The following is a 26,163-nucleotide window of genomic DNA, read 5'->3' on the forward strand; positions in this document are numbered from 1 at the left end:
CCTCGCCGCAGCCCGCGGCCGCGCTCACCGCCGTCCGACGCTCCGGCCCGTTAGTGCCCGCTGCCCGCCCGCGACCCGCCGCGCGCCCCCGGCCCGCGCGAGCCCGCCCCGCCCCGCCCCCATCCCCGACCCTTGACCCAGACCCGTCCCAACGCCCAGTGCAGCGCCCGGCGGCAGCGGCGGCGGCGGCGGGGGAGTCGGAGCTCTGAGGAGAGCCGAGCCCGCGGCCGGGAGGCCCGGTGAGTCGCGGAGGCGGGCCCACCACCCGGGGGCTTAGGCTCTCGCGGGGCCCTCAGCCCGGCCGCGGCCACTCCGTCGTGCTCCCCACCGCCCCCCACCCGGGCCTCGGATGGCGGCCCCTCGGCCTGAGGGGACGGGCCTCGTCCGGCCCGAGCGGCTCCTCAGAAAGGGCCGCGGCCTCTGGGAGCGGCGGGGCGGAGGGGAGGAACCTGCGCCCGACCTCAGGCCCGGGCGCCTCCCGGGACCCCGCGGGGGGCCCTGTGGCCGCCGGGTGACAGGTGCCAGCGCCGCCTCCGCCGCCGCCGGGCGCTTGGAAATTTCTGGAGCGCCCGGGATTTCTGACGCGTTGCTTGCTGCCTTTGCAGGTGGCGAGGGCGCTTCTCCGCCCGCGGAGTGAGGCGCCGCGGTCCCCGGGCCGTTTTCTCCGGCTACTTTGCGGAGAAGTTTGGGCAGAGCCTGGGCAGCAGCCTGGAGGGTGAGATTTGGCGTGTGTTCCTAAATGAGGTAGGCGCCAGGACTTGTCCCGTGGGACCCCCTCCGCCTCCCGCCTGCCGCGGGACGGCACGGCGCTGCCTTCTTTCCTTGCAGATCTCCCTAGCCTGTAGGGTGTTTTAAAATATTGGTCGGGATGGCCTCCTCAGGGGCTAAGGCTTTCAGTAGGCATCCGAGTTTGTGTAAGCATCTAGTTCGTAGATACCTGTGTTTCAGATAAACATATTTATATGAGTGTGTGTGTGTACCAGGACTTGAATTAAGGGCCTGGGTGCGATCCCTTAGCCTTTTCGCTGTAGGCTGATGCTCTCCCACTTGAGCTACAGCCCCACTACCCGCGTTTTGGAGATACAAGAGTCTTCAGAAACTTTTCTCCCCGGACTGGCTTTCTGAACTATGATCCTCAGAGTTGAGCCTTCTTAGCAACTAGGCATGAGCCACTGGTATCAGGCTACTCATACGGAGAAGTCAGAGGCTTTTATTTTAAATTTTTTTCTTCCCCTACAGCATTCATTAAGGTCAGTTTTATAATGTAGCTAATGGCTTGTGAGTGGCACCAGAATCATCATGTTAATAACTCTGACTTGTATACATACACATATTTCAGAAACCTGATGGCAAATTTTGTGCTTGAAAGTTATAGAAATCTATTTTTTTTTCTGCCACTAAAATTGGTAAGTAGCCCAGTGTATTTAATGAAAACATTGTTGATACTTCTCATTAAAGGGATTGAATTCAATGTCTTTCATGGCTGGCCCTCTGCCACACTTTTCGTTGGTTACTGGAGATAGAGTCTCCTGGATAGCCTTTCTTGCTAAAACTGACTTCAAATCTTGATTCTTCCGATATAAGCCCCCTCAGTACCTAGGATTATAAGCCTTTGTCTTGAGATAATCTTGGCATCAAAGCTTGCTTACCTATATAATACTAGTCTAGTAGCTTCTAGCACTACAGAGTAAAATGACAATTGAAAATATATTTTATTCATGAGAGAATCCTTTACTCTTCTGTTAGTACCTATTTGTTAATTCTGTTTAGTCTTTTTTTTTTTTTTGGCCAGTCAGGAGGCATGAACCCAGGGCCTGAACACTTTCCTTGGGCTTTTCTCAAGGCTAGTGCCCTACCACTTGAGCCACAGCACCACTTCCCGGCTTTTTCTGTGTATGTGAATTGAACCTGGGTCTTCGTGCATGCACAAAGCAAGCACTCTAGCTTTAGGCCAAACTCCCAGCCCTTCTGTTTAATCTTTTCAACCCAGACAAATAAGGAGCTAAGGATAAGAGAAATAATATGTGGGAAAAATGGAGATTGGGCATCCCATTAAGTTTACATTGTTTTCAGTGTGTATATTGCAAGTAAAGCTTTAGTATATAGTTTGCACTGCAAGTTGTGATCCTTAGCTGTTTTTTGGTGTTTGTGTGTCTGTATGTGTTTTGTTTTGGGGTGTGTGTTTTGGTTTGTGTTTTGGGTGTGCACGCACAAGTTCCTTGGGCTTGGACCCAGTGCTTGGGCATTGTCCCTGAACTGTTGCTCAAGGCTAATACTCTACTACTTGAGCTGCAGCTCCACTTCCAGGTTTTTGGTTGTTAGAGATAAGAATCTCACAGGCTTTACTGCCTAGACTGGCTTCAAACCACAATCCTCTCCAGTGACTAGGATTAAGAGCCAAGAGTGTCTCGCTGGAACCTTAATTTTTTTTTTTTTTTGCCAGTCCTGAGTTCTTGAACTCAGGGCCTAGGCACTGTCCTTGGTCACTTTTTGCTCAAACTAGTGCCCTGCCACTTGAGCCACAGCACCACTTTGGCATTTTCTGAGTGTGTGGTACTGAAGAATGGAACCCAGGACTTCATGCATACTAGGCGAGCATTCTACCACTAGGCCACTCCCTCGGCCCTAGAAACTTAAATTTTAAGAAAGATACTGATGAATTGTGTTATTTGAGGAGTAGAACAGAAAATAATTTTTGTTCAACAAATGTTAAATCTGTGGCAATGAGTGACATATTATTTTATGCCTGATTAATTTTAGTTCACATTTTTTTTGTACTGCAGGGGAATTGAACCAGAGGCTTTGCATATACAATGCAAGAGGTCCACAACTGAGTCTGTATATGACCCCAACTGTTCAATTGATCAACAAGTCAGATTCCACTTCAGAAAAGCCATGAAATCCCATTACTCTAGATGCTGAGGCAGGAGGATTTTTAGTTTGAGGCCATCCTGAACTACATAAAAAACTCAAGGCTAAACAGACACTTCCCTGGCATTCTCAGGGAAGTGGGTGAATCTAGAGAGAATCATCTTGAGTGAGACAAGTCAGGACCAAAGGAACAAAAGGTGCATGGTGTCTTTAATATGTGGATATTAGATCCAAACAGTACAAGAGCGATGACTCAATATTTGGTACCCAAGGTTATGGACATGGTCTTGGAGATAGAAACATAACTACATAGACATAAAAATCTATGATGGGATACATACTCTATAGAAATAATGTTGTATTATATAGATTGATATGTATCTATGACATACAAACCCTCAGCTTAATTTTAATTATGTTCTAAAATATATGTGCCAGTGATTGTATATAGAGAATCCCTTCTTGAATAGTTGTTTGTTAAACATGACATTTGAAATACGATGTAAAAATCAATGTTAATAAAATGTTTAAAAAAAACCTTAAGGCTATTCTAGGCTTTGTAGTGAGATCCAGTACTTCACTAATTGGCATTTACATTGTGCTGCTTTTTTTCAGACTAATACATATTTTGTAGTCCCTTTAACTGAGATTTATCCTGACCAGATGACCAGTGAGGTCATCTAGGGGGAGTAAGCCATAATGGTTGTGGTCTTTGATAGAGACCAGGAGAACCAAGCAAGTAGAAGTCCTCCTGCATGCAATTAGGCCATTCTTCTTTTTTTTTTTTTTTTAACCAGTCCTGAGCTTAAGCTCAGGGCTAGAGGACTGTCCTTGGGTTTTTCTCAAGGCAAGAAATCTACCACTTGAGCCTCAGCACCACTTCTGGCTTTTCCTAAGTATGTGGTACCAAAGAATCAAACCCGGGTCTTCGTGCATGCTAGGCAAGCACTCTACCACTAGGCCAAACTCCCGGCCCGCACTCTTATCTTTTAAGTCAATCGATTTTTCTTTTGTCTTTTTTCTTTTTTTTTGTGGCACTAGGGATTGATTATAGGGTCTTGTTTGCTTAACAAGTGTTATATTTCGTGAGCTACTCCTTCAACCAATTTCATGTTTGTTTTGAATTTGAGAGGTTTCTGTAATTTTTCCTGGACTAGCCCAGATCTCTCCATCTTCTGCCTCTGCCTCCCAGGTAGTTGGGATTATCAGCATGTGCTAGTCCCCTTTACCCTAAATTTTATAATGTATACATAAATTTGTTATCTAAAAAAAGTAGCTATATTGACAATTGGTACTTAGGATAAAACAACTTTGAACTGGTAATAATTATTATAAATCTACATTGATAATATGGTTATAGAGATTGAGCTGTGGTACATTTCACATTTTGGTTTTTTCTTCCTAGAATACATATTCCGTGCATAGATAACTAACTGTGTACTTGGAAAATATCAATATGTCAAAATCATCACTAACTTTGATAAATTTATCTTTATGTGTCGAGTCCTGGAGTATTTTGAAAGAAGAAGCCCTGTTCATTATCATAAAATTAGAATCCTAGAGGCCAGCCACAACAATAAAGAGATAATGTTAATAGAGCCCATTCAAAAATAGAAATAAATACAAAGTGTAGAAATATTTTTTTTACAGAATGGGGATAATTAAGTTCATTTCAAACAATGATTCATAGAAACGACTAACAAAGGAGCAGGGTTTTCAGGAGTGAATGGAAGTCCTTAGTGAAAGGTAAAGGGCATTGTAAAATAGGAACTAGTAAACTAGTAATGAGTTCACAAAATTTCAGTTGGTTTTCCTGGAGTTCATAGAAATCTGAAAGGTCTGATTTCATTAAACTTCTAACATCATTGCACTAGCAAGTATACAGAAATCAATACCTTTTACAACGGTAGTTACTAATATAAAATACAATCAAATAGTAAAAGCTATATATATGTAATCAGTTGTCTGCATATTTGTAATTATAGGCTTTTATGAATTTTTAAAAATCATCTGAAAGTTTTTAAAAAGGTCCTTACAGAGTATTTTTTAAATTATTTGTTGTTATTTGTGGTCACTCTTGCTTACCACTTGAGGTACATTTCTAATTCTTTTTGCTTTAGGTTATTTTAGATAGGATTTCACTTTTTTCTTGGGGGGGGGCAGACCTGGGGCTTTAACTCACAGCCTGGGGCACTGTCCTTGGGCTTTCTCAAGGCAATTGCTCTACCACTTGAGCCACTGCACTACTTACAGCTTTTTCTGTGGTACCAAAGAATTGAACTCAGGGCTTTGTGCATGCTAGGCAGACACTCTACCAATAGGCCACACTGGCAAAAAAAAAAAAAAAAAAAAATGGAGAGAAGGAAGTTCTGCCTTATACAACTGAAAAAAAAAATTTGTGACCTTTAGAGAGATGTTTTAGAATTGACATTTAATGACATATTCATGACAATGTAAATGGAAAATCCATAATCTGGAAAACAAGTTTCCCACAATGGAAAAGAAATTTATATAAAATATGTCACAATAAAGCCAAATTATATTTCAGTAACAACCTTGACAAATCCCAGCAACATTTCTTTCTTGCTCAAACTACATAGGTTAGTATGTTCATTGTAGTTTCAAACTTCTCTCAGATAGGCCTGATGGAGACCCCCCATCTCAGCATGTTCTTTCACAATCATAGAAGCAGAGAAAGGCAAACATAATGAACTGTTTAATCTCAAAGCTTTTTAAAGTTGTATGTCATGTGGTCATGCCTGCATAACTGAGAGTGATACATACTTCCTCAGGGAGGAACAAAGAGTATTTGTGAACAATAATGGTGCTACCACTTGTAATTTATAGCCCCAATAGTTAAAATTAAATCTAGCAGTAGTAGCAGTAGTTGAACAGCTGTAGAAGATTAGCAAAGGAATAAGTTATCCAAAAGTCAGGATAATATTACCACTGGTATATGCTTGGAATTGTACTTGGCATATGGATTAGTGAACTGAAACCTAATATAGAAAGTGATTTTGAAGAATTTTTGTTGAGGAAATTTAAACTCTTATTTTGCTGTCAATTGTTTTAATTCACGGTTTGTCAAATTAAACTTAAGCATTTTGAATGTAAGAATGCTTATCTCTACTTTTAAAATTTTTCCTGAAAGTTAAGGGATAAATATGTTGAACTAAAGGTCTTGTATGCAATGAAAAATGGCATTTCTCCATATTGATTTAGGGTGTTTCCCATAAATGTGTGTATAATATAGAAATATTTAAAGAAGAAAATCATATACAGACAAATATATTGGTAGTAGTCTTGGGGTAGTTCACTGTGAAAATCAGTTTCGCTTTTCTTTTTTTCTTCTTCTTCTTTTTTTTTTTTTTTTTTTTGCCAGTCCTGGGCTTGAGCTCAGGGCTTGAGCACTGTCCTTGGATTTTCTCAAGGCTAGAGCTCTACCACTTGAGCCACAGCACCACTTCCGGCTTTTTTTCTGTGTATGGTACCAAGGAATCGAACCCGGGCCTTTGTGCATGCTAGACAAGCACTCTACCTCTAGGCCAAACTCCCGGCCCCCCCACCTTTTTTTTTTGTTGTTGTTGTTGTTGTTGGTTGTGGGGCTTGAACTGTGTGCCTGGGCACTTACCTGAGCTCTTCAACGCAAAGCTAGTGCTCTCCCACTTGAGCCACAGTGCCACTTGTAGTTTTCTGGTGGTTAACTGGAGATAAGAGACTCACTGGCTTTCAAGCCCAGGCTGGCTTTGAGCCTTGATCCTCAGATCTCAGCCTCCTGCGTAGCTAGGATTACAGGAATGAGCCACTGTGCCTGGCAATATCACTTTTCTTTTGAATAATTTTATATTGTTATTATAAAGTATGATACTGCCAATAGAACTTTGAATCCAAATACTGCATATCTGATGTCAGATGTATTGGTGGAAGCCTGTAATCCCAAATTCTTGGGACAGGAGGATTTTGGTCCAAGGCATGGAACCCTGTCTGAAAAATTAATGAAGGAAAAAACAGATTAAATGGGGAGGTTGACAGAAGGGGTGCAGGTCAAGATGTACTACATACATAAATGTTAAATTATAACCCCTTGTACAATCATTTGAAGAAAAGAAATAAAAATTTTTAAACAAAAACAAAGGCTATGCAAGTGGTCAGCAGGAGGCCCTGAGTTCTATCTATCTACACAATATATATGATATAGAGAGAGTAGTTCTTGGAGGTATATGTGCTAAGTATGTCTACTCATATGTTCCCTTGTCTTCCTCCTACAGGACTTAATAGAAGTATTTTGAAAGAATACTCCACCATGGCCTCAGCAGTCATTAGCTCTGTTCTCACAACTGCCTCTCGTTTTGCCCTGTTACAAGTAGACAGTGGCAGTGGTTCTGATTCTGAGCCTGGAAAAGGCAAAGGTCGTAATACTGGAAAGTCGCAAACTCTGGGAAACAAATCAACTACAAATGAGAAAAAGAGAGAGAAAAGAAGAAAAAAGAAGGAACAGCAACAGAGTGAAGCAAATGAGGTAGCAATTATAATTATGTTGTCTGCTTTACTGTAAGTATCATGACAGGAACATTGTACCTGGTCCATAGGTACTCAGTAAGTATTACTTAAATGAATAGATATAAATTTTATTTATTTTTATTTATTTTGCCAATCCTGGGGCTTGAACTCAGGGCCTGGACACTGTCCTTGAGCTTTCTCAAGGCCTAATGCTCTACCACTTGAACCACAGCACCACTTCTGGCTTTTTCGTAAAAGAGTATGTGGTACCGAGGAATGAAATTTGTGTAAAATGAAATATAGTAGAGAACATTTTTGAAAATGTCTTACTTTGCATACTGTAGAAACTTGTGTCTTCATTCTAAAAAGTTTAAAATAGTCTGGTAATAGTGATACATACCATGTAATCCCAGCAGTTAGAAGCTGAGGCAGGAAGATTGTGAGTTTCAGGTTAGCCTAGGCTACATAGAAAAACTCTCTAAAATCAAAAGAATAAAATAAAAAAGGTAAGGAGAATTTGTATTTGGTTACTTGAAATTGGACAGGGAAGGAGGGAAGACCAAGAGGGGGGGTGGGGGGAGGGAAATGGGGACCAAGACATGTGGAAGGGTATCAATGTATGTGAATTAATGCACCTTCTATCTGGCAAATATGTAACCCTTCTATTACAATAATATATATATATAAAGAAAAAGGTAAGGAGATAAGGGAGAAGAGTGGGAAGGTGAAAGGATGGAGGAAAGGAAGAAGAGGGAAAAGCAAAGAAGGAGACAGGAAAGGACAATGGGAAAAGGAGGAAAGGAGAATGAAAAAAAGAGTTTAAAACAAGTTGGGCACAATGATGAACACCTCTAGTTCCAGCTACTCAGAAGACCAAAGTGGAAGTTAGATTTGAGCCCAGGTGTTCAAGACCAGCCTGAGAAATACTATAAGATTCTGTTCTCAAAGTTAATAAAATAAAAATAACGAAAAGCTTCAGCTGGGTTGCTCATGCCTGTAATCCTAGCTACTCAGGCTGAGATCTGAGGATCAAGGTTCAAAGCCAGCCTGAACACAAAAGGACCTGAGACTCTTATCTCCATTTAATCTCTAGAAAACTGAAAGTGGGGCTGTGGCTCAAGTGTAGGGCAGTAGCCTTGAGCTGAAGAGCTCTGGGACAATGTCCAGGCCCAGGGGTAGAGCTATAGCTTTGAGCTAAAGAGCTCAGGGACAGTGCCGAGGTCGAGTTTAAGCCCCATGACCTCCGCACCCCTACACACACACACACATACACACAAACTTCAAGCCTAACTTTATTTTAGGTATGTAAATCAGCAAAATGAATATTTTTTAAAATACCATTTTTTAAAAATCATTACATTGATTAACTGGATTTTTTAAAAATAATTTTATTGTGATTAATAGAAGGATTACATTATATTCACCAGATAGAAGGTACATTGTCACATACATTGATACCCCTTTCTCATGACATGGTCTCATTCCCCCCCCTCCTCCCGCTTATCTTGATTCCCTCCTTCCCAATCCAATTTCAAATAACCAATTAAGCACATATAAAATATATCAGATAACAAGGAGAAAAAGTGTAACAATATGAGATAACCAAGGGATAGCAAAAAAGATGAGTGATAACAGTACATTAAGGATAATAGTCACTCATTATATAGGGCTTTTGTTTCCTTATCCTGGAACTCCTTAACATTTAGTGTCATACTATTTGGCCTAATGTCTCTAGATTTTGTTCTATTGTAAATCTCTGTTAGGAGAGCAGAGATTATGACAAATGAGGGAGACTATTGGGCCTATGTTCCTTTGAGTCTGGCTTACTTCACTTAATAGGATTTTTTCTAAGTCTTTCTATTTCCTTACAAATGAGTGATGTCATTCTTTCTGACAGCAGCATAGAATTCCATTGTGTATAAATACCACATCTTGTTGATCCACTGATCAACTGAGGGATATCTGGGTTGGTTCCATATCTTTGCTATGGTAAATAGTGCTGCAATGAACATCTTTGTGCTAGTGGATTTAGTATGCCTTTGTTGATTAACTGGATTTTTAAATATGTTTTATAGCTCAGGAATCTTGCTTTTAAGAAAATTCCCCAAAAATCCTCTCATGCCATTTGTAATGCTCAACATGAGCTCTCATCATCAAACCCAGGACAGAAGGAGTCACGGGAAGAAAATTGGCAAGAGTGGAGACAAAGAGATGAACAGGTACAGCTAAGTAAATAAAGTTGCTCTGCTTTGTTTCTCAGTGAGTTGAACTGTTGAGATATGGTGGGTAGAGCATTTGAATTCATGTCACCACTGTTCTGAGGAGTAGTTTGTATTGTATTAATTCAATTCAGTATGATTTTTTAATCTAGAAAAGCAGGTTGTATACTGATTATTTACATTAGTTTTGGCAACTCTAAGTTATAAGTGGCTTGTGTGTGTGTGTGTGTGTGCACATGCGCACACGCACACTCGCACACTAAGAATTTTATTCAGATGTCTAGTATGCTAAGCACACACTCCTAAACTACAATGCTATTCCTATATTTTGTTTTGTTCTATTGCTTTTTTACAAATGAACGAGTAATATGATAGGAGGGGAATATGGATAAATATTCCAAAGTGTCTTAAAACATCGTATTTACAGGGCTAGAGGCCTTTTATTAAAAATATGTAGTGATAATTTTGCTTCAGAAGGGAAGAATTTGGACTGGGGATATAGTCTCAGTGGTTAGAGCACCTGCCAGGATGTTCAAGGAGTGGGTTTCTATTTTTAGCATTGCAATAGGAGGAAAAGACCTTGAAGAGATTCTTTCTTTTCTTTTTTATTTTCTTCCCCTCTCCTCCCTCTCTACCCCTTCTCTCTCTCTTCTTCCCTTCCTTCTTTCCTTCTTCATCTGTCTTTATTCTTTTGGTGCCAGTGCTGGGGCTTGAACTTCAGCCTCAAGTTTTTGCTTGGCTTTTTCTGTCATGGCTGATATCCCTCAAGAAATACTCATTTTTCATTTAGCCAGGCATTGGTGGCTCATGCCTATAATCCTAGCTACTCAGGAGGCTGAGATCCAGAGGAGTGTGATTGGAAGCCAGCCTAGGCAGAAAAGTCCCCATAAAACTCTTACATCCTGTTAACCACTCAAAACCCAGAAGTAGTGCTGTGGCTCAAGTGGTAGAGGACTAGCCTTAAGCACAAAGAGGCTTAGGGGACAGCAACTAGGCCCTGAGTTCTAAGTCCTACAACTGACAAAAAAAAAAAAAAAAAAAAAAAAAAAAAAAAGGCCAGGTACCTGTGGCTCATGCCTGTAATCCTAGCTACTCAGAGCCTGAGCTCTGAGGATCACAGCTCAAAGCCAGCCCAGCAGGAGCACAGAAGTCCATGAGACTCTTATCTCCAGTTAACCACCATAAAACTGGAAGTGGCACTGTGGCTCAAGGGGTAGAGTGTTAGTTTTGAGCTGAAGAGCTTGGGGACAGCGTCCAGGCCCAGAGTTCAAGTCCCATAATACTGACTTTTTATTAAATAAATTTTTTGTCATGTTTCATTGTGGAAAAATAGTGTGAAAAAATAGTGGAAAATATATTCCTTTCTCACCTTTGCATGTATGTGTGTACATATATATATATGTCAGAAGTCTGTTTTACAGTTGAATGAGTGGGTTTCATTTGATATATGATATATAATGAGATGTAGCTGAGCTTCAGTGGCTCCTAGCTACCCAGGATGCTGAAATGTAGAGAATCAAAATTTGAAGTCAACTTGGGCAGAAAAATTCTTGGGACTTTGTCTCCAGTTAACTAGCAAAAAGCAAGGCTATAAATGTGGATTAAGAGATTGAGCATCAGTTGAGTAAACAACTGGAACAGGTGCAACATCTTGAGTTCAAACTCCAGTACCATTCCACCCCAAAATATTTCAGTAAAACTTTAAAAATGATACATAGGCCATGGCTTTGATTTTATTATATTCATCACTTTTTACTAATTTAATATTAAATCAAAATTAAGATATTATTCATCAGTAGCTGTTGACTAAATAAATGTCTGTATATGTTTCACCTTTCAGTTCATTATACATTAGTATTTATTCTAGTGTACTTCTTTTTTTGCTGAACACTTCTTACCCTCCTTCTCTTCTTCTTTATCTGTCTTTATTTATTTATATATTTATTTGTTTTGGTGCCAGTACTAGGGCTTGAACTTCAGCCTCAAGTTTTTGCTTGGCTTTTTCTCTTATGGCTGGTATCCCTGAACTCTGATTTTGTCATATTCTTTTTTTTTTTTTTCGCCAGTCCTGGGCTTAAGCTCAGGGCCTGAGCACTGTCCTTGGATTTTTCTCAAAGCTAGAGCTCTACCATTTGAGCTTTAGCACCACTTCCAGCTTTTTCTAAGTATGTGGTGCCGAGGAATCAAACCCAGGTCTTCATGCATGCTAGGCAAGCACTCTACCACTAGGCCAAACTCCCAGCCCTGATTTTGTCATATTCTTAAGTGAAGTTTCTGCTAGCATGTATTTCTCTCACACAGTATTCTCCAGTTCAGTAGTTAGAACTCTTAATAGCTTGTTCTAGTTCTATAAGCATGATGCTTGTCATTAACTTCACAACTGATATAATAAAGTCATTCAGCAACAGTTTGACTTGTAATTCCTTTCCCTAGTATTAAGGAATGCAGCTTCAAATGAACACTTTATTTTTAACCATTTTTATGGAGGGAAGTATTGATGTTGGAATTCTGAACCTTGTGCTTGCTACATATATGCTCCACTTGGCCCACAACAGCAATTTCTCTCCCTTTCCCTCCCCCCTCTTTTTCTCTTTCTCTCTCTTTGTTTCTTTGGCCAATCATGGAGCTTGAGCTAGAGCTCAGGCCCGGGACACTGTCCTCTGGCTTTCTCAAGGCTAGTGCTCTACCACTTAAGCCACAGTACCACAGTACTGAGCAATCAAACCCAAGGCTTCATGTATGCTAGGTGAGAACTCTACCACTAGGCCATGCTCCTGGCCCCAAAAGGGCAATTCTATGTGTCCTGAGTAACTGAGACTACAGGTGTCAGCCAGTGTTTTTGACTCTTTAGCAACAGAATTTATTGCTTTTTGCTGAAGGCTATCATCCTTGTTATTTAAAAAAATCTAGGGGCTGGGAGTTTGGCCTAGTGGTTAAAGTGCTTGCCTAGCATGCATGAAGACCCGGGTTCGATTCCTTGGTACCACATACATAGAAAAAAGAAAGCCGGAAGTGGTGCTCAAGCCCAGGACTGGCAAAAAAAAAAAAAAGAAATGGAGTGAAAAATGTTGAATAAATGTATCATTAAAAAAAAAAATCTAGAGGTTACTGAGCAATAAAAGTGATATCTGCAAGCCACTAGTCTGATCAGATTTCATAGCAAGTGGCTAGTAGCAAGGGGATGTATAACTCAATAGATGAAGATTTCAAATATTCATTATCTTAATTTTCTATTTATAATATTCCTTTTTACCTGTTTATATGACATCACTTCATAGCAGACAAAATTATATTCTAAACTCACTGTACTAAATTTCTGTTTAGAATTTATTTTCATAAGTTGAATCTTTTTCATTACCATTTTAACCCTTCCACAATTCATTGAACCTATTTTTATTACTTAGAGATACAGTAACACATACAACAAAAATTTAGGCAAGTAAAATCAATACTAAAAAGACTTTCAAAAAAGAGCTGGTAATCTTGGACTCTCCTAGCAGAGATTTACAATAGAGCAAAACATAGATACATAAGGCCATATAGTATGATGCTAAATGAAAGGATATAGAAACAAAAGCCATATAATGAGTGATTGTTGTCCTTAATATACTATGTTATCGCTCATCTCTTTTGCTGTCCCTTGGTTATCTCATATTGTTACAGTATTTTACCTTGTTATTTGACATATCGTATATATGTTTATTTGGTTATTTGAAATCAGATAGGGAAGGGGGGAAAACAAGATGAGGGGGAGGGGGTGGGGGGAGGTAAATGGGGACCAAAACATGAGAAAGAGTATCAATGTTTGTGAAGTAATGCACTTCTATCTGATGAATATAGTGTAACCCTTCTATTAATTACAATAAAAAATATATAAAGAAAAAAAGCTGGTAGTTGGGCGCTGTGACTCACACCTGTAATTCTAGCTAGACAGGAGGCTGAGATCTGAGGATCAAGGTTCAGAGCCACCCTGGACACAAAAGGACCTGAGACCCTTATCTCCAGTTAACCTTAAGAAAATGGGAAGTTGGACTATGGCTCAAGGATAGAGTGGTAGCCTTGAGCTGAAGAGCTAAGGGACAGTGCCCAGGCCAAGTTCAAGCCCCATGACCCATAAAAACAAAAACAAAAACAACAAAAAAAACTAGTAGTGTTAGTCAAGTGGTAGAGTGCTTGTCTAGAAAGCACAAGACTCAGTACTACTCCCAAAATAAAACTTGAATACATCAGCTTATATGAACTAAATGTAGTTTTTAGTGTGAACAACCACTGTATACATTTTTTGTATTTGTCTACAAATAATAAGAGTTCTTGGAAAATCATTCTGCTTTCCAAGTTAAGAAAAATCACTAAATTAAGGGCCAAGAGTTTTGCCTAGTGATTAGAGTGCTTGCCTAGCATGCATGAAGACCCAGAATCAATTTCTCTGTACCACATACATAGAAAAGCCAGAGGTGGTGCTGTGGCTCAAGATGGTAGAGGGCTAGCCTTGAGGAAAAGCCCAAGCACAGTGCTCAGGCCTGAGTTAAAGCCCCAGGACTGGCAAAAAAAGGAAAAAGAAAAATCACTGAATTAGAGGATCACACATATTACTCCTATTATGGTTAATCAATTGTACATGTAATAGACACCTTCAGAATGATGTCTTTTCCATATACATATATATGTGTATGTATGCCACATATATACACACATAATTTTTAAATGGCATGGTTGTACATATTTATGAGGTATTGTGCAAAATTTTAGTACTTGTATATAATATACAATATTTACTTGCATAACCCAGTAAATATAATTTCTTTGTGTTGAGAACATTCAAAATTATATTGTTTTTCTGTGACACCACTGAGAAAGGTTATCTTATCATTTGATATTTTAGATTTAAATAGATAAAATTGTTAGGGTATTATTAAAGCATATGATTAGGTTTGGGGGTTTTTGTTTGTCTTTTGGTTGGGTGCTGTTCCTAAGTCTCTTTTTGTTACTTTTTGGTTGGGTGCTGAGCCTCTTTGTGTTCAAGCTATAGGGCTCTACCACTTGAGCCATAGTACCATTTCTGTTTTTTAAGTCATTCATTGAAGATAAGAGTCTTTTGGGGACTGTTCTGCCTGGGCAGGCTTCTAACTGTAATCTTTAGATTTCAGCCTCCTGAGTAGCTAGGACTACAAACATGAGCCACCTGTGCCTAGCTACATTAGTATTTTTACTCTAGTCCCAAAATGTTTAGTGTCCTAGAGGGTTCTGATTAGTTCTTTATACTCTGATCACAAACCCTTTGCTTGAGGGTTTGCTGTAGGTTTGCTTACTGTAGTAGGGAATATCTGGCCCATAGGCCCCATAAAGTCTGAAAAACAATTTGGTACATGAAGGGATAGACTCTTAGGCTCCTTTTCTACTGCCTGAGGCCTGTCTGCCTATATTAATAATTTTGTACGGCCTGTAATTATTTCATAAATGTCTAGATGGCCCTCATCAGAAAAAAGGTTCCCTACTCTGAAAAAAGTGTTTTATTACTAGATGGGCAATGGGAGACAATAAAAGTAGCTAAAAAAAGAAAGTAGCTGTGAATACTTCATCCATATTGGGCACATGTCAGTATGTTCTTCAATTCTGCAGGCAGTTTTCTTTCTTCTCCCTTAAGTAAAAAGAAAATGACAAGGAAGTTTCAGTTTGCAGATTCTAATACAGCTGCTTCCTGACTTACGATGGCTAAGCTTATGATTTTTTTTAGCTTTACAATAGTGCTAATGTAATAAGTAGCCAGTAAAACGTGTTCTTTGAATTTTGATCTTTTCTAGGATTAGTGACTTGTAGTATGAGAGTCTCTGGCAATAAGCCATACTCCCAATCCTCCACACAAGTGAAGGAAAGTAACAGATACTCTGCAGTGTACTAAGGTGTGGCTTGAAATTTTGGGGAAGGATGTTTTCTTGTTCTTTTTAATATCTTTGTCTACAAAAATTCCTATTTGTACCCATAACAATCATTTTGTTTTTCATTTTCAGTATAGAGTTCACTATGTAGCAGTCAATTCTTTATTTTAAAGAACTTATAGGTCCGGGAGCATGACCTAGTGGTAGAGTGCATGAAGCCCTGGGTTCAATTCCTAGAAGCCAGAAGTGGTACTGTGGCTCAAGTGATAGAAAGCCCAAGAACAGTGCTAAGGCCCTGAGTTCAAGACCCCCCCCCAAAAAAAGAGAAAACTTACAAAATAAGTTTTGTGTAAGGTGATTGTGTCCAACTGTAGAATAATGTAAGTGGACAGTAGGTCAGTAGGTTAGGTATATCATCTTAAAATGGGTTTAATGTTGATGTGATATATTTGGTTAAGTCAAGGAATACTGTGTAAGATATATTCTGAAAAATCATGAGTTTATTCAAATTTTATTAAGAATACTAGAATCCTAGTCTGTCTAGTTCTTTTTATATACCTACTAATTAGGCTAACAAGTATGTTTAAAGCAGTTATATGATGGAAATCAAGGAATGTTTAGAGAATTCGTAGTCATGCTTCTTTTTCTTGTCATCTTAGTCACTCTCCATAGCTCCACTTCCAGTGTCTTGTGGGCTTCCTACCCTGGCTGGCTTCAAACTACAATCCCTATATTTCATCCTCTTGAATAGGATATTTAAACCCCTAATACCCCCCCCCATCTCTCTCTACCTGTCTCTCTCCCTTCCCCCCTCTCTCTCTCTCCCTCTCTCCCTCCCTCCCTCCCTCCCTCCCTCTCTCTCCTTTCCTTCCTCCCTCTCCTTCTCCCCTCCCTCTCTCCTTTCCCTCCCTCCCTGTCTCCCCTCCCCTCCTTTTCCCTCCTCTCCCCCTCTCCCACCTCTCTTTCTGTGTCCATGTCTGGGTGTGTGGCCCAGGGCTTGAACTCAGGGCCTGGGTGCTGTCTCTGAGCATTTGTGCTCAAGGTTAGTTCCCTGCCACTTGAAGCACAATTCCACTTTTCAGCTATTTGGTGAATAACTGGAGATGAATATCCTATGGACTCTCTTGTCTGGGCTGGTTTCAAATCACCGTCCTCAGATCTCAACCCCCTGAGTAGCTAGGATTATAGGTGTGAACTACCAGTGCACAGCCTAAATCCCTAAATTTCAAGGAGTGTTTGGAAAATCATTCTACCCTACCTAAACCATCTTACTTTCTACTATTCCCTGACATACCAAAAAGGAGTTCTTTCTTTCCCTAAGGTTATATGTGTATGTGTGTGTATGCCTCTGTACGTATGGGCAAATGCCAGTACTGGGCTTGAATTCAGGCTTCATGCTTTTGCTGCTACTCTACCATTTGAGCCAGTCTTCACTTTCAGCTTCTTGCTAGTTCATTGGAGATAATCCTGACCTGGCTTTGGACTGAAGTCTTGAGATCTCAGCCTTCTGAGTAGCTAGGATTATAGATGTAAGCCACCAGTACCCAGCTTTCTCTAGTTTTTGAAAATTTAAATATGTAACCCCTCTGTACATCACCTTTGACAATAAGATTAAATTTTAAAAATTTAGTATATTTTAACATGCTTGTTTTCTTTTTCTAGTATATATTATCACATCATGGTTATTTTGCTACTGTGATGTAATATTGTCTGTATTGTGAAACCTTTTCTTTTAGCTGACATCTGAAATGTTTGAAGCAGATCTTGAGAAGGCATTGTTGCTCAGTAAATTAGAATATGAAGAGCACAAAAAGGTATTTTTATGTTTATTGACTTAGATATTTTTAAAGTTTTTAGGTAATCCAAGTTTAGCTAATCTTTCTAAGTTTTACATAAATGTTCTCCTTTTGGGACTGAGAATATAGCTTCAGTGGTAGAATGCTTACCTAGAATGTGTCAGGTTCTGGCATATCTGCAGCACTGAAACACAGGTTTAATGTAAAACTTCATGATTGTAACAAAATATTGTCAAAAACTTTTTATAATAGAATTCCTTGTTTGAGAGAAAAGTGGACTAAATTTTTGTCTGATGATTTAAAATGTTTAGTATTTCTCAACCCAAAATGATAGAAAGATGAGTAAAATTCACAATGATTTATATAAATTTTAATGAGCATGGAGAATAAGTAGATGTAGGAGTGCTAAGGGTTTAGTCAGTGGTAGGGTATATGTTTAGTATATATATGGTCGTGAATTAGATTCAAACACCTAAAGTAAAAGTGAGTACTAAGGGTGGGGGGGGAGGGGAAGTGTGAGAATAACATGGGAAGGGTTAACAAAGTTCAGTAAGTAATGTACTCACTACTTTACAAATGTAACTGTAACCTATCTATACCTCACCCTGACAATTTTTTGTCATAGACATGAAAACCTATGACTCTATAGACATGTTTTATTACATAGATTAATATGTATCTATGATATACAAACCCTTAGCCTAATTTTGATTATGTGCTAAAACTAAGTGCCAGTGATTGTATAGAGAGATTCCCTTCTTGAATACTTTTTTGTTAAACATGTCATTTGAAATATGATGTAAAAATCAATATTAATAAATTCTAAAAAAAAAAGTGAGTATTACAGTACTTTGATATCAATTAAGAGACTCTGCCACACTTAAGTAGAAGGCAGTTTTGATACTTTGGCCTCATGAATGCAGCATTTATCACTGAGCTATGGTAGCAAGCTGTATATTGAAATGCATTTTACAGTTTAGGAATATAAAAGTAAAAAGTAATGTTGGTAATGTCTATGTATTTGAATTGAGCATTGACTGTGTTCATTATATTTGATACTGTAATCCTTAACATTTATGGGGGGGGGCTGTTGGTTTTTTTTGTTGTTTCTTGGGATTTGGGGGGTTTTATGGCTTACCAAATTTATTGAGTGGTTGATCATAGATGGTCCCTTTGTGCTTAAGGCTATTTTTGCCCTCTTACTGTACATTAATGCCTTTAAGAGAAAAGGAAAATTTCCTAATTTTTCAATGGGAAAGAGTAAAAGTTGCCAGTGAAGTGCATATGTGTAGTATATGTGTTTTCTGTTATTCCAAGTAATCAAGACTGATGATAATCTTTATTGTTACATGTCAGATACAGCTTATGAGTTTATCATTTAAATAGACTTTCAGATTACACTTGAAAAGTGTGACTGTTTCTCAAGATTTTTTAGTCTAATAGGATATCAAATGTCATGCCATAATAATTTGTTGTTAGATATATGTTGAGACTCCAAAACTAAAAGGGAAAAAAATCATGCACACAGTTTTCTTGTTACAGTCATAAGGGCTAGCCTAAAAACATTATTGGTTTATTAGACAAAAATGATGAAGAAAAGGAGGAACTCCTTTTCTATACATTGGCCAGCTTTATATGATTACATTAATGTTAGTCTATGGGTTCTAAGTCAACATTCCAATAATATAATTATTTTAACTAAGGATTTTTTTCATACTAAATGTTTGGGATGCTGTTTTTTATTTTCTTCTTTCACACATTCAACAATTACCAATAAAAGTATATAGATAATACAAAGAAAAAGATATTCTCATCTCTTACCTTAGTGCAGGGTAAATGCATATAATTCTATTATGTAGTACTGAAACAGGTATATATAGTCTTAGTATTGTGGGAATTAAGAAAAAAAATTTGAGACTTCTCAAAAATTTAAGAACTTCTCAGATAAGGATGAATTTTCAGAAGAGATTTTTTTTAAAGCTTTTAGCTTTGTTGAAAGTTCACAAGGTGAAAAAGAGGAAAGAAGCCTTTCTGAGGGATAGTATGTCAAGTGTGCATAATATATAATGTGTGTGAAAGAATACAATATACTTAGGCCAGGAGTGTGGCCTAATGGTAGAGTGCTTGGCTAGCATGCATGAAGCCCTGGGTTTGATTCCTCTGTACCATATACACAGAAAAAATCTGAAGTGGTGATGTGGCTCAAGTGGCAGAGTGCTAGCCTTGAGCAAAAGTGCACAAGGACAGTGTCCAGTTATTGAGTTCAAGTCCCAGGAGTAGCAAATAAAAATGAAAGAATACAATATTTTTGAAAACCTATAGTTTGGGGACCTAGATTACTGAAGATACAGAGGATAGGATATATAGAACCTTGTGTACTATATTAAGAAGGCTGGGTCTTATATAACTGTTGACAGAAAACTATTGGATACTTTTAATTTTGATTGATTTTAGGTTTTTACTTTAGAAATTCATATTATAACAGTATAGAAAGTGTTCAAGAGGCTAAAATTAGATATTGTTGCAATGGCCAAGCAAAAGAAAATAGAGAAAATAACAATCATTTTCTCCTTTCCTAATAAGGAAGAGAATCAGTTTTAGAAACCTTCATGATAAATTCAGCAACACATAGTAACTGATTTAATAACTAATTTTATATAAGATGTATGAAGAGTAGGCAAGGAGATTCATGATAATAATATGAAAGTTCTGGCTTTGAAAGTTGTATAGTGGCCTAACAAGGAATTTAATAGAAGATTGAGCAGGAAAGCAGTAGTTGGATGGAAAAATACATATATACATATATATATGTATCTAATATGTATACATATTTATATGTATTCGTATTAGAAATGCTTGTTGACCATTTCAACTGAGTTGGAACTTTAAACTTTGAGGTCGAAGAATTGTTATCAGAAAACAAAGGATAGATGGTGAGTGAGATATTGGTAGACAGCAGCTACGTTTTTTTTCTTTTTGTAGGATTAGGATTAGAATTTGAAGCCTAGTATTTTTGAGGGTGGTGCTCAACCATTGAACCAGTTCTGTATCCCAGCAGTTACATTTTAAAGAAGAGAGGGGGACATAAAACCAGCAAAAAAAAATATTTCGTTGTCAGAAATGTAAAGTGTAAACCAAGAGTTGGTTGGGGAAAAAGAGATTTTAATTTGCCATTTAAGAGGAAGTTAGCCTTAATTTTGACTTAGAAAAGAAATCCAGATTTTAGTAAAATGGAAATGAAAATTGACTGGAGATTACAGTTTTCCTTTTGGTCCTGAAAGGAAGAAAGAGGTAGCAATGGGAGGGGGGATTATGGGCCAAGTTGTACTTTTATTTTAATATTTAAAGTTTAAATTCATTTGAAGTTGTGAGAAGTTGAGTATTTAAATATGGTATAAAAATACCATATTGCCTGGCTTGAGTTTTGAATTATTTGCAGCTTCTTACTTAGTAATTACCTTTAAGTGAATTTACTAAGAGGTTTGAATTAAATCAGTTTATAAATATGATTAGTTATCAGTGGGTTATTAATTAATGTCACTCCTTCCGTTGTTCTCTCCCATCTTTCCCAACTAATTTGCCTGTTTAAAAGTAAAACTTCAAAAAACTATCTATTGATGAGTTGATTTTAGAATTCATAAACCAAACAATTATTGTTGGTAATTCTTTTTTAGGAGTATGAAAATGCTGATAATGCTTCAACTCAGTCAAAAGTTACAAATAAAAAAGATAAAAGAAAGAATCATCAGGGAAAGGATAAACCTCTTACAGTATCACTAAAAGATTTTCAATCTGAAGGTAATACTTGTACAATATCTATTATGATACAAGAACTTTAAAATGAAGCAATTTTATTTATAAGTACTAACATTTAAAATTAAGTAAAAATGGTTTTCTAATGGATTTTAGAATGTGAATGTGTAAATACATGTCTTAGTCCATTTGTACTGGTCAAATAGAACACCTGCAAACTTTATTTTGCTGGAACTGAGGCTTAAACTCAAGGCCTTACACTTAAGAGATCTTTCATACAAAGCTGGTGTTCTATCACTTAAGCTACAACCTCCATTATTATTATTTTTTTTTGCCAGTCCTTGGCTTGAGCTCAGGGCCGAAGTACTATCCTTGGACTTTCTCAAGGCTAGAGCTCTACCACTTGAGCCCCAGAACCATTTCTGGCTTTTTTTCTATGTATGTGGTACCGAGGAATTGAACCGGGGTCTTCGTGCATGCTCGGCAAGCGCTCTACTACTAGGCCAAACTCCCAGCCCCTACAACCTCTATTTCTGGCTAAGTGTAGTTAAGAGTCTCTTGAATTTTTTTCTGCCCTGTTGACTTTGAACCTTGATCCTTAGATCTCAGCCTCCTGAATATCTAGAATTACAAGTTTAAGCCCACCTAACGAAATGTATTGACTCACAGTTCTGGAGGCAGGGAAGTTAAATATGAAGGTGCTAGCATCTGTCCAGGGCCTTCTTGTTCTCTTACTGTGTAATAAAATGCAAGAGGGTAAGGAGGAAGGAGTCAAAATCACCTTTTTCTGTTTATTCCCCTTTTTGATCAGTCATGGGCCTTGAACTTGGCCTGGGTACTGTCCCTGAGCTCAGCTCAAGGCTGACAGTCTACCTCCTGAGCCACCGTGCCACTTCCAGTTTTCTGGTGGTTAATTGGAGATAAGAATCTCACAGACTTAGGGGGTGCGGGGAGGGAAACAGGGACAAAAACATGAGGAGTATCAATGTGCAAGAAGTAATGTACCCACTACCTTATGAATATAACTGTAACCTCTCTATAGCCTGTGCCCAAGCTGACTTTGAATCATTATCCTCAGATCTCAGCCTCCCGAGTAGCTAGTATTACAAATGTGAGTCACTGGTATCTGGCAAATTCACCCTTTTCTTATGGTAACAGTCTTAACCTCTAGGACAGGAGTAAGAGAGGGGGCCATGCTCATAGTTATTACCTCCTAAAGTTTGGATTTCTTAATAGTGTTTTAATTACAATTGTATTTCAACACAAGTTTCAAAGAGGACAGATATAAACCATAGCAACCTGTTTGGAAATAACTACATATTTCAAAATCAGGCATTATAAAACTTCATGATTCCCAATAAAAACATCTTTTCTGTATTTCTGAATTTGTCCCTTTTCTAAAATTTAGTGAAAATTTAAGTTGACATTTGTAGGTCTTATTTAATGATAGTAAATCATGTTATATTGCTGGGTATGATGTTGTATATATGTGATCCCAGCACTTGGTGACTGAGTCAAAGATTTTGAATCCTAGTAGCCTATGCTACACAATGGGACCCTGTATCAAAAATCTATATGAATGATCATCTTTATACATAAAATGATTTGGATTATACTTGACAGGAATAATATCTTTCTGTAGCCAAACATTATTTATGAACCGTTTATCTAATCAGTTCATCTAGAATTGCATATAAATATAAATTTGAGGATGAAACTAAAAAGACTTTTTTTAATGGCTTGAGCTCAGGGCCTGAACACTGTCCTTGGACTTTCTCTAGGCAAGAGGTCTACCACTTGAGCCTCAGCACCACTTCCAGCTTTTTTCTATCTATGTAGTACCAAGAAATTGAACCTGGGTCTATGTGCATGCTAGGCAAGCACTCTACCACTAGGCCACACTCCCAGCCCAAGACTTTGTATTTTTATTAATTGTTGGATAGTAAGAAACAAGAAATCATATCATCAAACATTTGAACACAAAGCTAGGCATTGGTAGCTCACAGCTGTGATACTATCTACACTGGAGGCTGACATCTGAGGATTGAAGACTGAAGTCAGCCTGGACAGACAAATCCAAGAGTCTTTGCTCCAAGTAGCCAGAAAAAAACTCATAATTTAAAATTTCCTGTATTTTTTCCAGAAAAAGTAATATCGTGTTCTTTTTTTTCGTTTACAGATCACATTAGTAAAAAAACTGAGGTAAGTTCTATTGTAATCATCTTGAATTTGAGAAAACACTGATGGTTTTCAGACTAAATGTTAGCAGTAAAATCTTATGTAAGACAGACATTTCAAAGGCAATTCATATTTCTGGATTTATAGTGATATAAAGTATATGAGAATAGGGTGGAAATATTCTTTGTGTGATGTGCCAGTGGATTATTTCTATAATATTGGCTACTCAAGAAGGCTGAGATCTGAGGATCAGGGTTCAAAGCCAACCCAGACAGGAAAGTCCGTAAGACTCTTATCTCCAATTAACCATCAGAAACACCGAAAAAGCCAGAAGTGGATCTGTGGCTCAAGTGGTAGAATGCTGGCCTTAAGTAAAAAAGCCCAGAGACAGCACTTAAGCCATTAATATGTCGTTAGAACAGAAGATTAAAAATCTCAGATCCAGGCTGGGAGTTTGGCCTAGTGGTACAGTACTTGCCTAGTATGCACGAAGACCAGGGTTCAATTCCTCGGTACCACATACATAGAAAAAGCTAGAAGTGGTGCTATGGCTCAAGTAGAGTGCTTGCTTTGAGGAAAGCCCAAGGACAGTGCTTAGGTCCCCAGTTTGTGCCCCCGAACTGGCAAAAAATAAAATCTCAAATCCTTTCTTGGGGGAAGCAGGAATACTAGGGTTGGATTCTGGGCCTCACACATGGCAGGCAAATGTGCTATCACTTGAGCCACACCCCTAATCCTTCTTGCTTTATTTCAGATAGTCTCCAGTTGTGCCCAGGGCTAGATTCATAATGCTCTCTTCCTAGCTAGCATTATAGGCATGTAGCACCATGCTTGGCTTTGGAGGAGTTAAGATCTCGGTAATTTTTTGCTGTGGCCGATATCAAACTGTAATCTTTCTGATGTTGACCTCCCAAGTAACTGGGATTATAGTTATATGTCACCATATCTAGTATGCAATTATTTGATTATTTACAAACCACTGTCATTAGTTCTTAGATTAAAATTTAAGTGACTATGTTTGTAGACTGTACTGTCCCATGCTTACCTTTTCCTCTTTCCTTATTTGAAAAAGAAAAAAAACAAAACACAGAATCCTTCTATATAATGTATTAAGATGAGTTGTATTTAAATGGACATCTGAATGTAAAATCAGATTTTTTAGAGCAGTATTGTCTTGTGATTAAATAATTTCATAAGTATTAAAATTTGTTTTAAAGAATTCTTGGAATTAAGGCAAGTTAGACATTGTCAGATGTGATTCATTTCCCATATCACTATTTTTTAAAGATTTTATTAATACTGATATTTACATTATATTTCAAATGTCACATTTAACAAACAAGTATTCAGGAAGGGAATCTCTATGTGCAATCACTGGCACATAGATTTTGGAACATAATTAAAATTAAGCTGAGGGTTTATATGTCATAGGTACATATTAATTTATATAATAAAACATTGCCTATAGAATATATATCCCATCATAGATTTTTTATGTCTGTGTAGTTATGTTTCTATCTCCAAGACCATGTCTATAACCTTGGGTACCCCAAGTATTTCCCTCTTGTGCTGTTTGGATGGAACATCCACATATCTAGGAAACCATGCGCCTTTTGTTCCTTTGGTCTTGGCTTATCTCACTCAACATGATTTGTTCTAGTTTCATCCCCTTCTCAGTGAATGCCATTATTTTGTCTGTTGGCTATGTAGAATTCCATGGTGTATATGTACCACATGTTTTGTATCCATTCATCTGTAGTAGGGCATCTGGATTGTTTCCATCGCTTGGCTACTGTAGAGACGAACATGGCTGAGCAGGTGTCCTTATCATATCCTGGGTTATGATGATCAGGGTAGATGCCCAGGAGTGGTATGGTGGGATCATAGGAAGGTCTATTTTCAGATTTTTAAGAAACCTCCTTCTACCAGCAGTGCAGTAGGGTTCCTCTTTCTCCACAACCCCATCAGCATTTGTCATTGTCTGAGTTCAGAGTATTAGCCATTCTAATTGGGGCAATGTTGTATCTTAGGGTTGTCTTTATTTCTGGATCTTCTATTCTGTTCCTTTGATCTTCTGGTCTATTTTTGTGCCAATACTAAGTGTCCCAAAGGAGCTGGTATTTTGTGTGCTCCTTTTCGTTAAATTTCATAAACTGTTGAATTTCTGTTCTGAACTCCTCGATGATCCATTAGGGATTCAACAATATGTTGGTCTCTATTGATCCTGTATGGATTATAATGTGGCAGTGGGATGTCCTTTTCTGGTCAGGTCTGTTTTGGGTTCTAAAAGCTTCTTGTATCTGGATGGGCCTGTCCTTCTGGATATTTGGAAAGTTCTCTGAGATGATTCCCTAAAGTATATTTCCAATACCATTGACCTCTTTCTCCAGGCCCTCCTCAATACCAATTAGCCTTAAATTAGGCTTCCTAATTTTATCTTGAACCTCCTGAAGCATTCTCTCATATTTCCTAGATTTGGTTTGACTCATTTTCTGTTCTTTATAACAACTAGATTATCTTCAACCCCAGAAATTCTCTCTTCTGCATTGTCTAACCTGCTATCAATACTTTCTACTTTATTCTTCATCTCCATTCATTCTAATTGCTCATTTTTGATGCCTTTCATCTCTTGTTTTAGATCATATATGGACTTCTTTAACTCCTTGATTTCCATTTGAGTGGTTAGCTCAGCAGCTTTACTCTCATTGGTCAGCTTTTTGTTTGTGGATTCTATGAATTTGTCCATTTTTCTTTGTAAATCCTTTATTATGGCCTCCTTAATGGCTTCCTCTCGTTCATGTATCACCTTGTTTATGGTTTCATCTCGTTTAGATATGGCTTCCTCATGTATCGCTTTCTGTATGTTTTCAAACTTTTCATTAATCATGTTTATCAATTGCATTTGTATAGCATTTAGAGGACTCTTCTCTAGTTTTGCCATTGCCTGCTCCATTGCCTGTTTATCTTGGG

The 26,163-nt window shown here is 38.2% G+C and overlaps 1 protein-coding gene across 1 annotated transcript in view; it reads left to right on the forward strand.

Moving 5' to 3' along the window:
* The first annotated feature begins 136 nt into the window (after positions 1–136).
* Gkap1 (G kinase anchoring protein 1) overlaps positions 137–26,163 on the forward strand; it is a 50,762-nt gene continuing 24,735 nt past the window's right edge. The window contains exons 1-7 of the mRNA XM_090329475.1: positions 137–239; positions 606–744; positions 7,140–7,390; positions 9,447–9,590; positions 17,203–17,280; positions 20,937–21,060; positions 23,195–23,217. Of these exons, the coding sequence (XP_090185601.1) occupies positions 7,175–7,390; positions 9,447–9,590; positions 17,203–17,280; positions 20,937–21,060; positions 23,195–23,217 (585 nt within the window). The 5' untranslated portion in view covers positions 137–239; positions 606–744; positions 7,140–7,174. The remainder of the gene's footprint in view (positions 240–605; positions 745–7,139; positions 7,391–9,446; positions 9,591–17,202; positions 17,281–20,936; positions 21,061–23,194; positions 23,218–26,163) is intronic.

This window comes from Megascapheus bottae, chromosome 3, assembly GCF_031878675.1.
Source record: "Megascapheus bottae isolate mThoBot1 chromosome 3, mThoBot2.hap1, whole genome shotgun sequence".
Classification (NCBI taxonomy): Eukaryota; Metazoa; Chordata; class Mammalia; order Rodentia; family Geomyidae; genus Megascapheus; species Megascapheus bottae.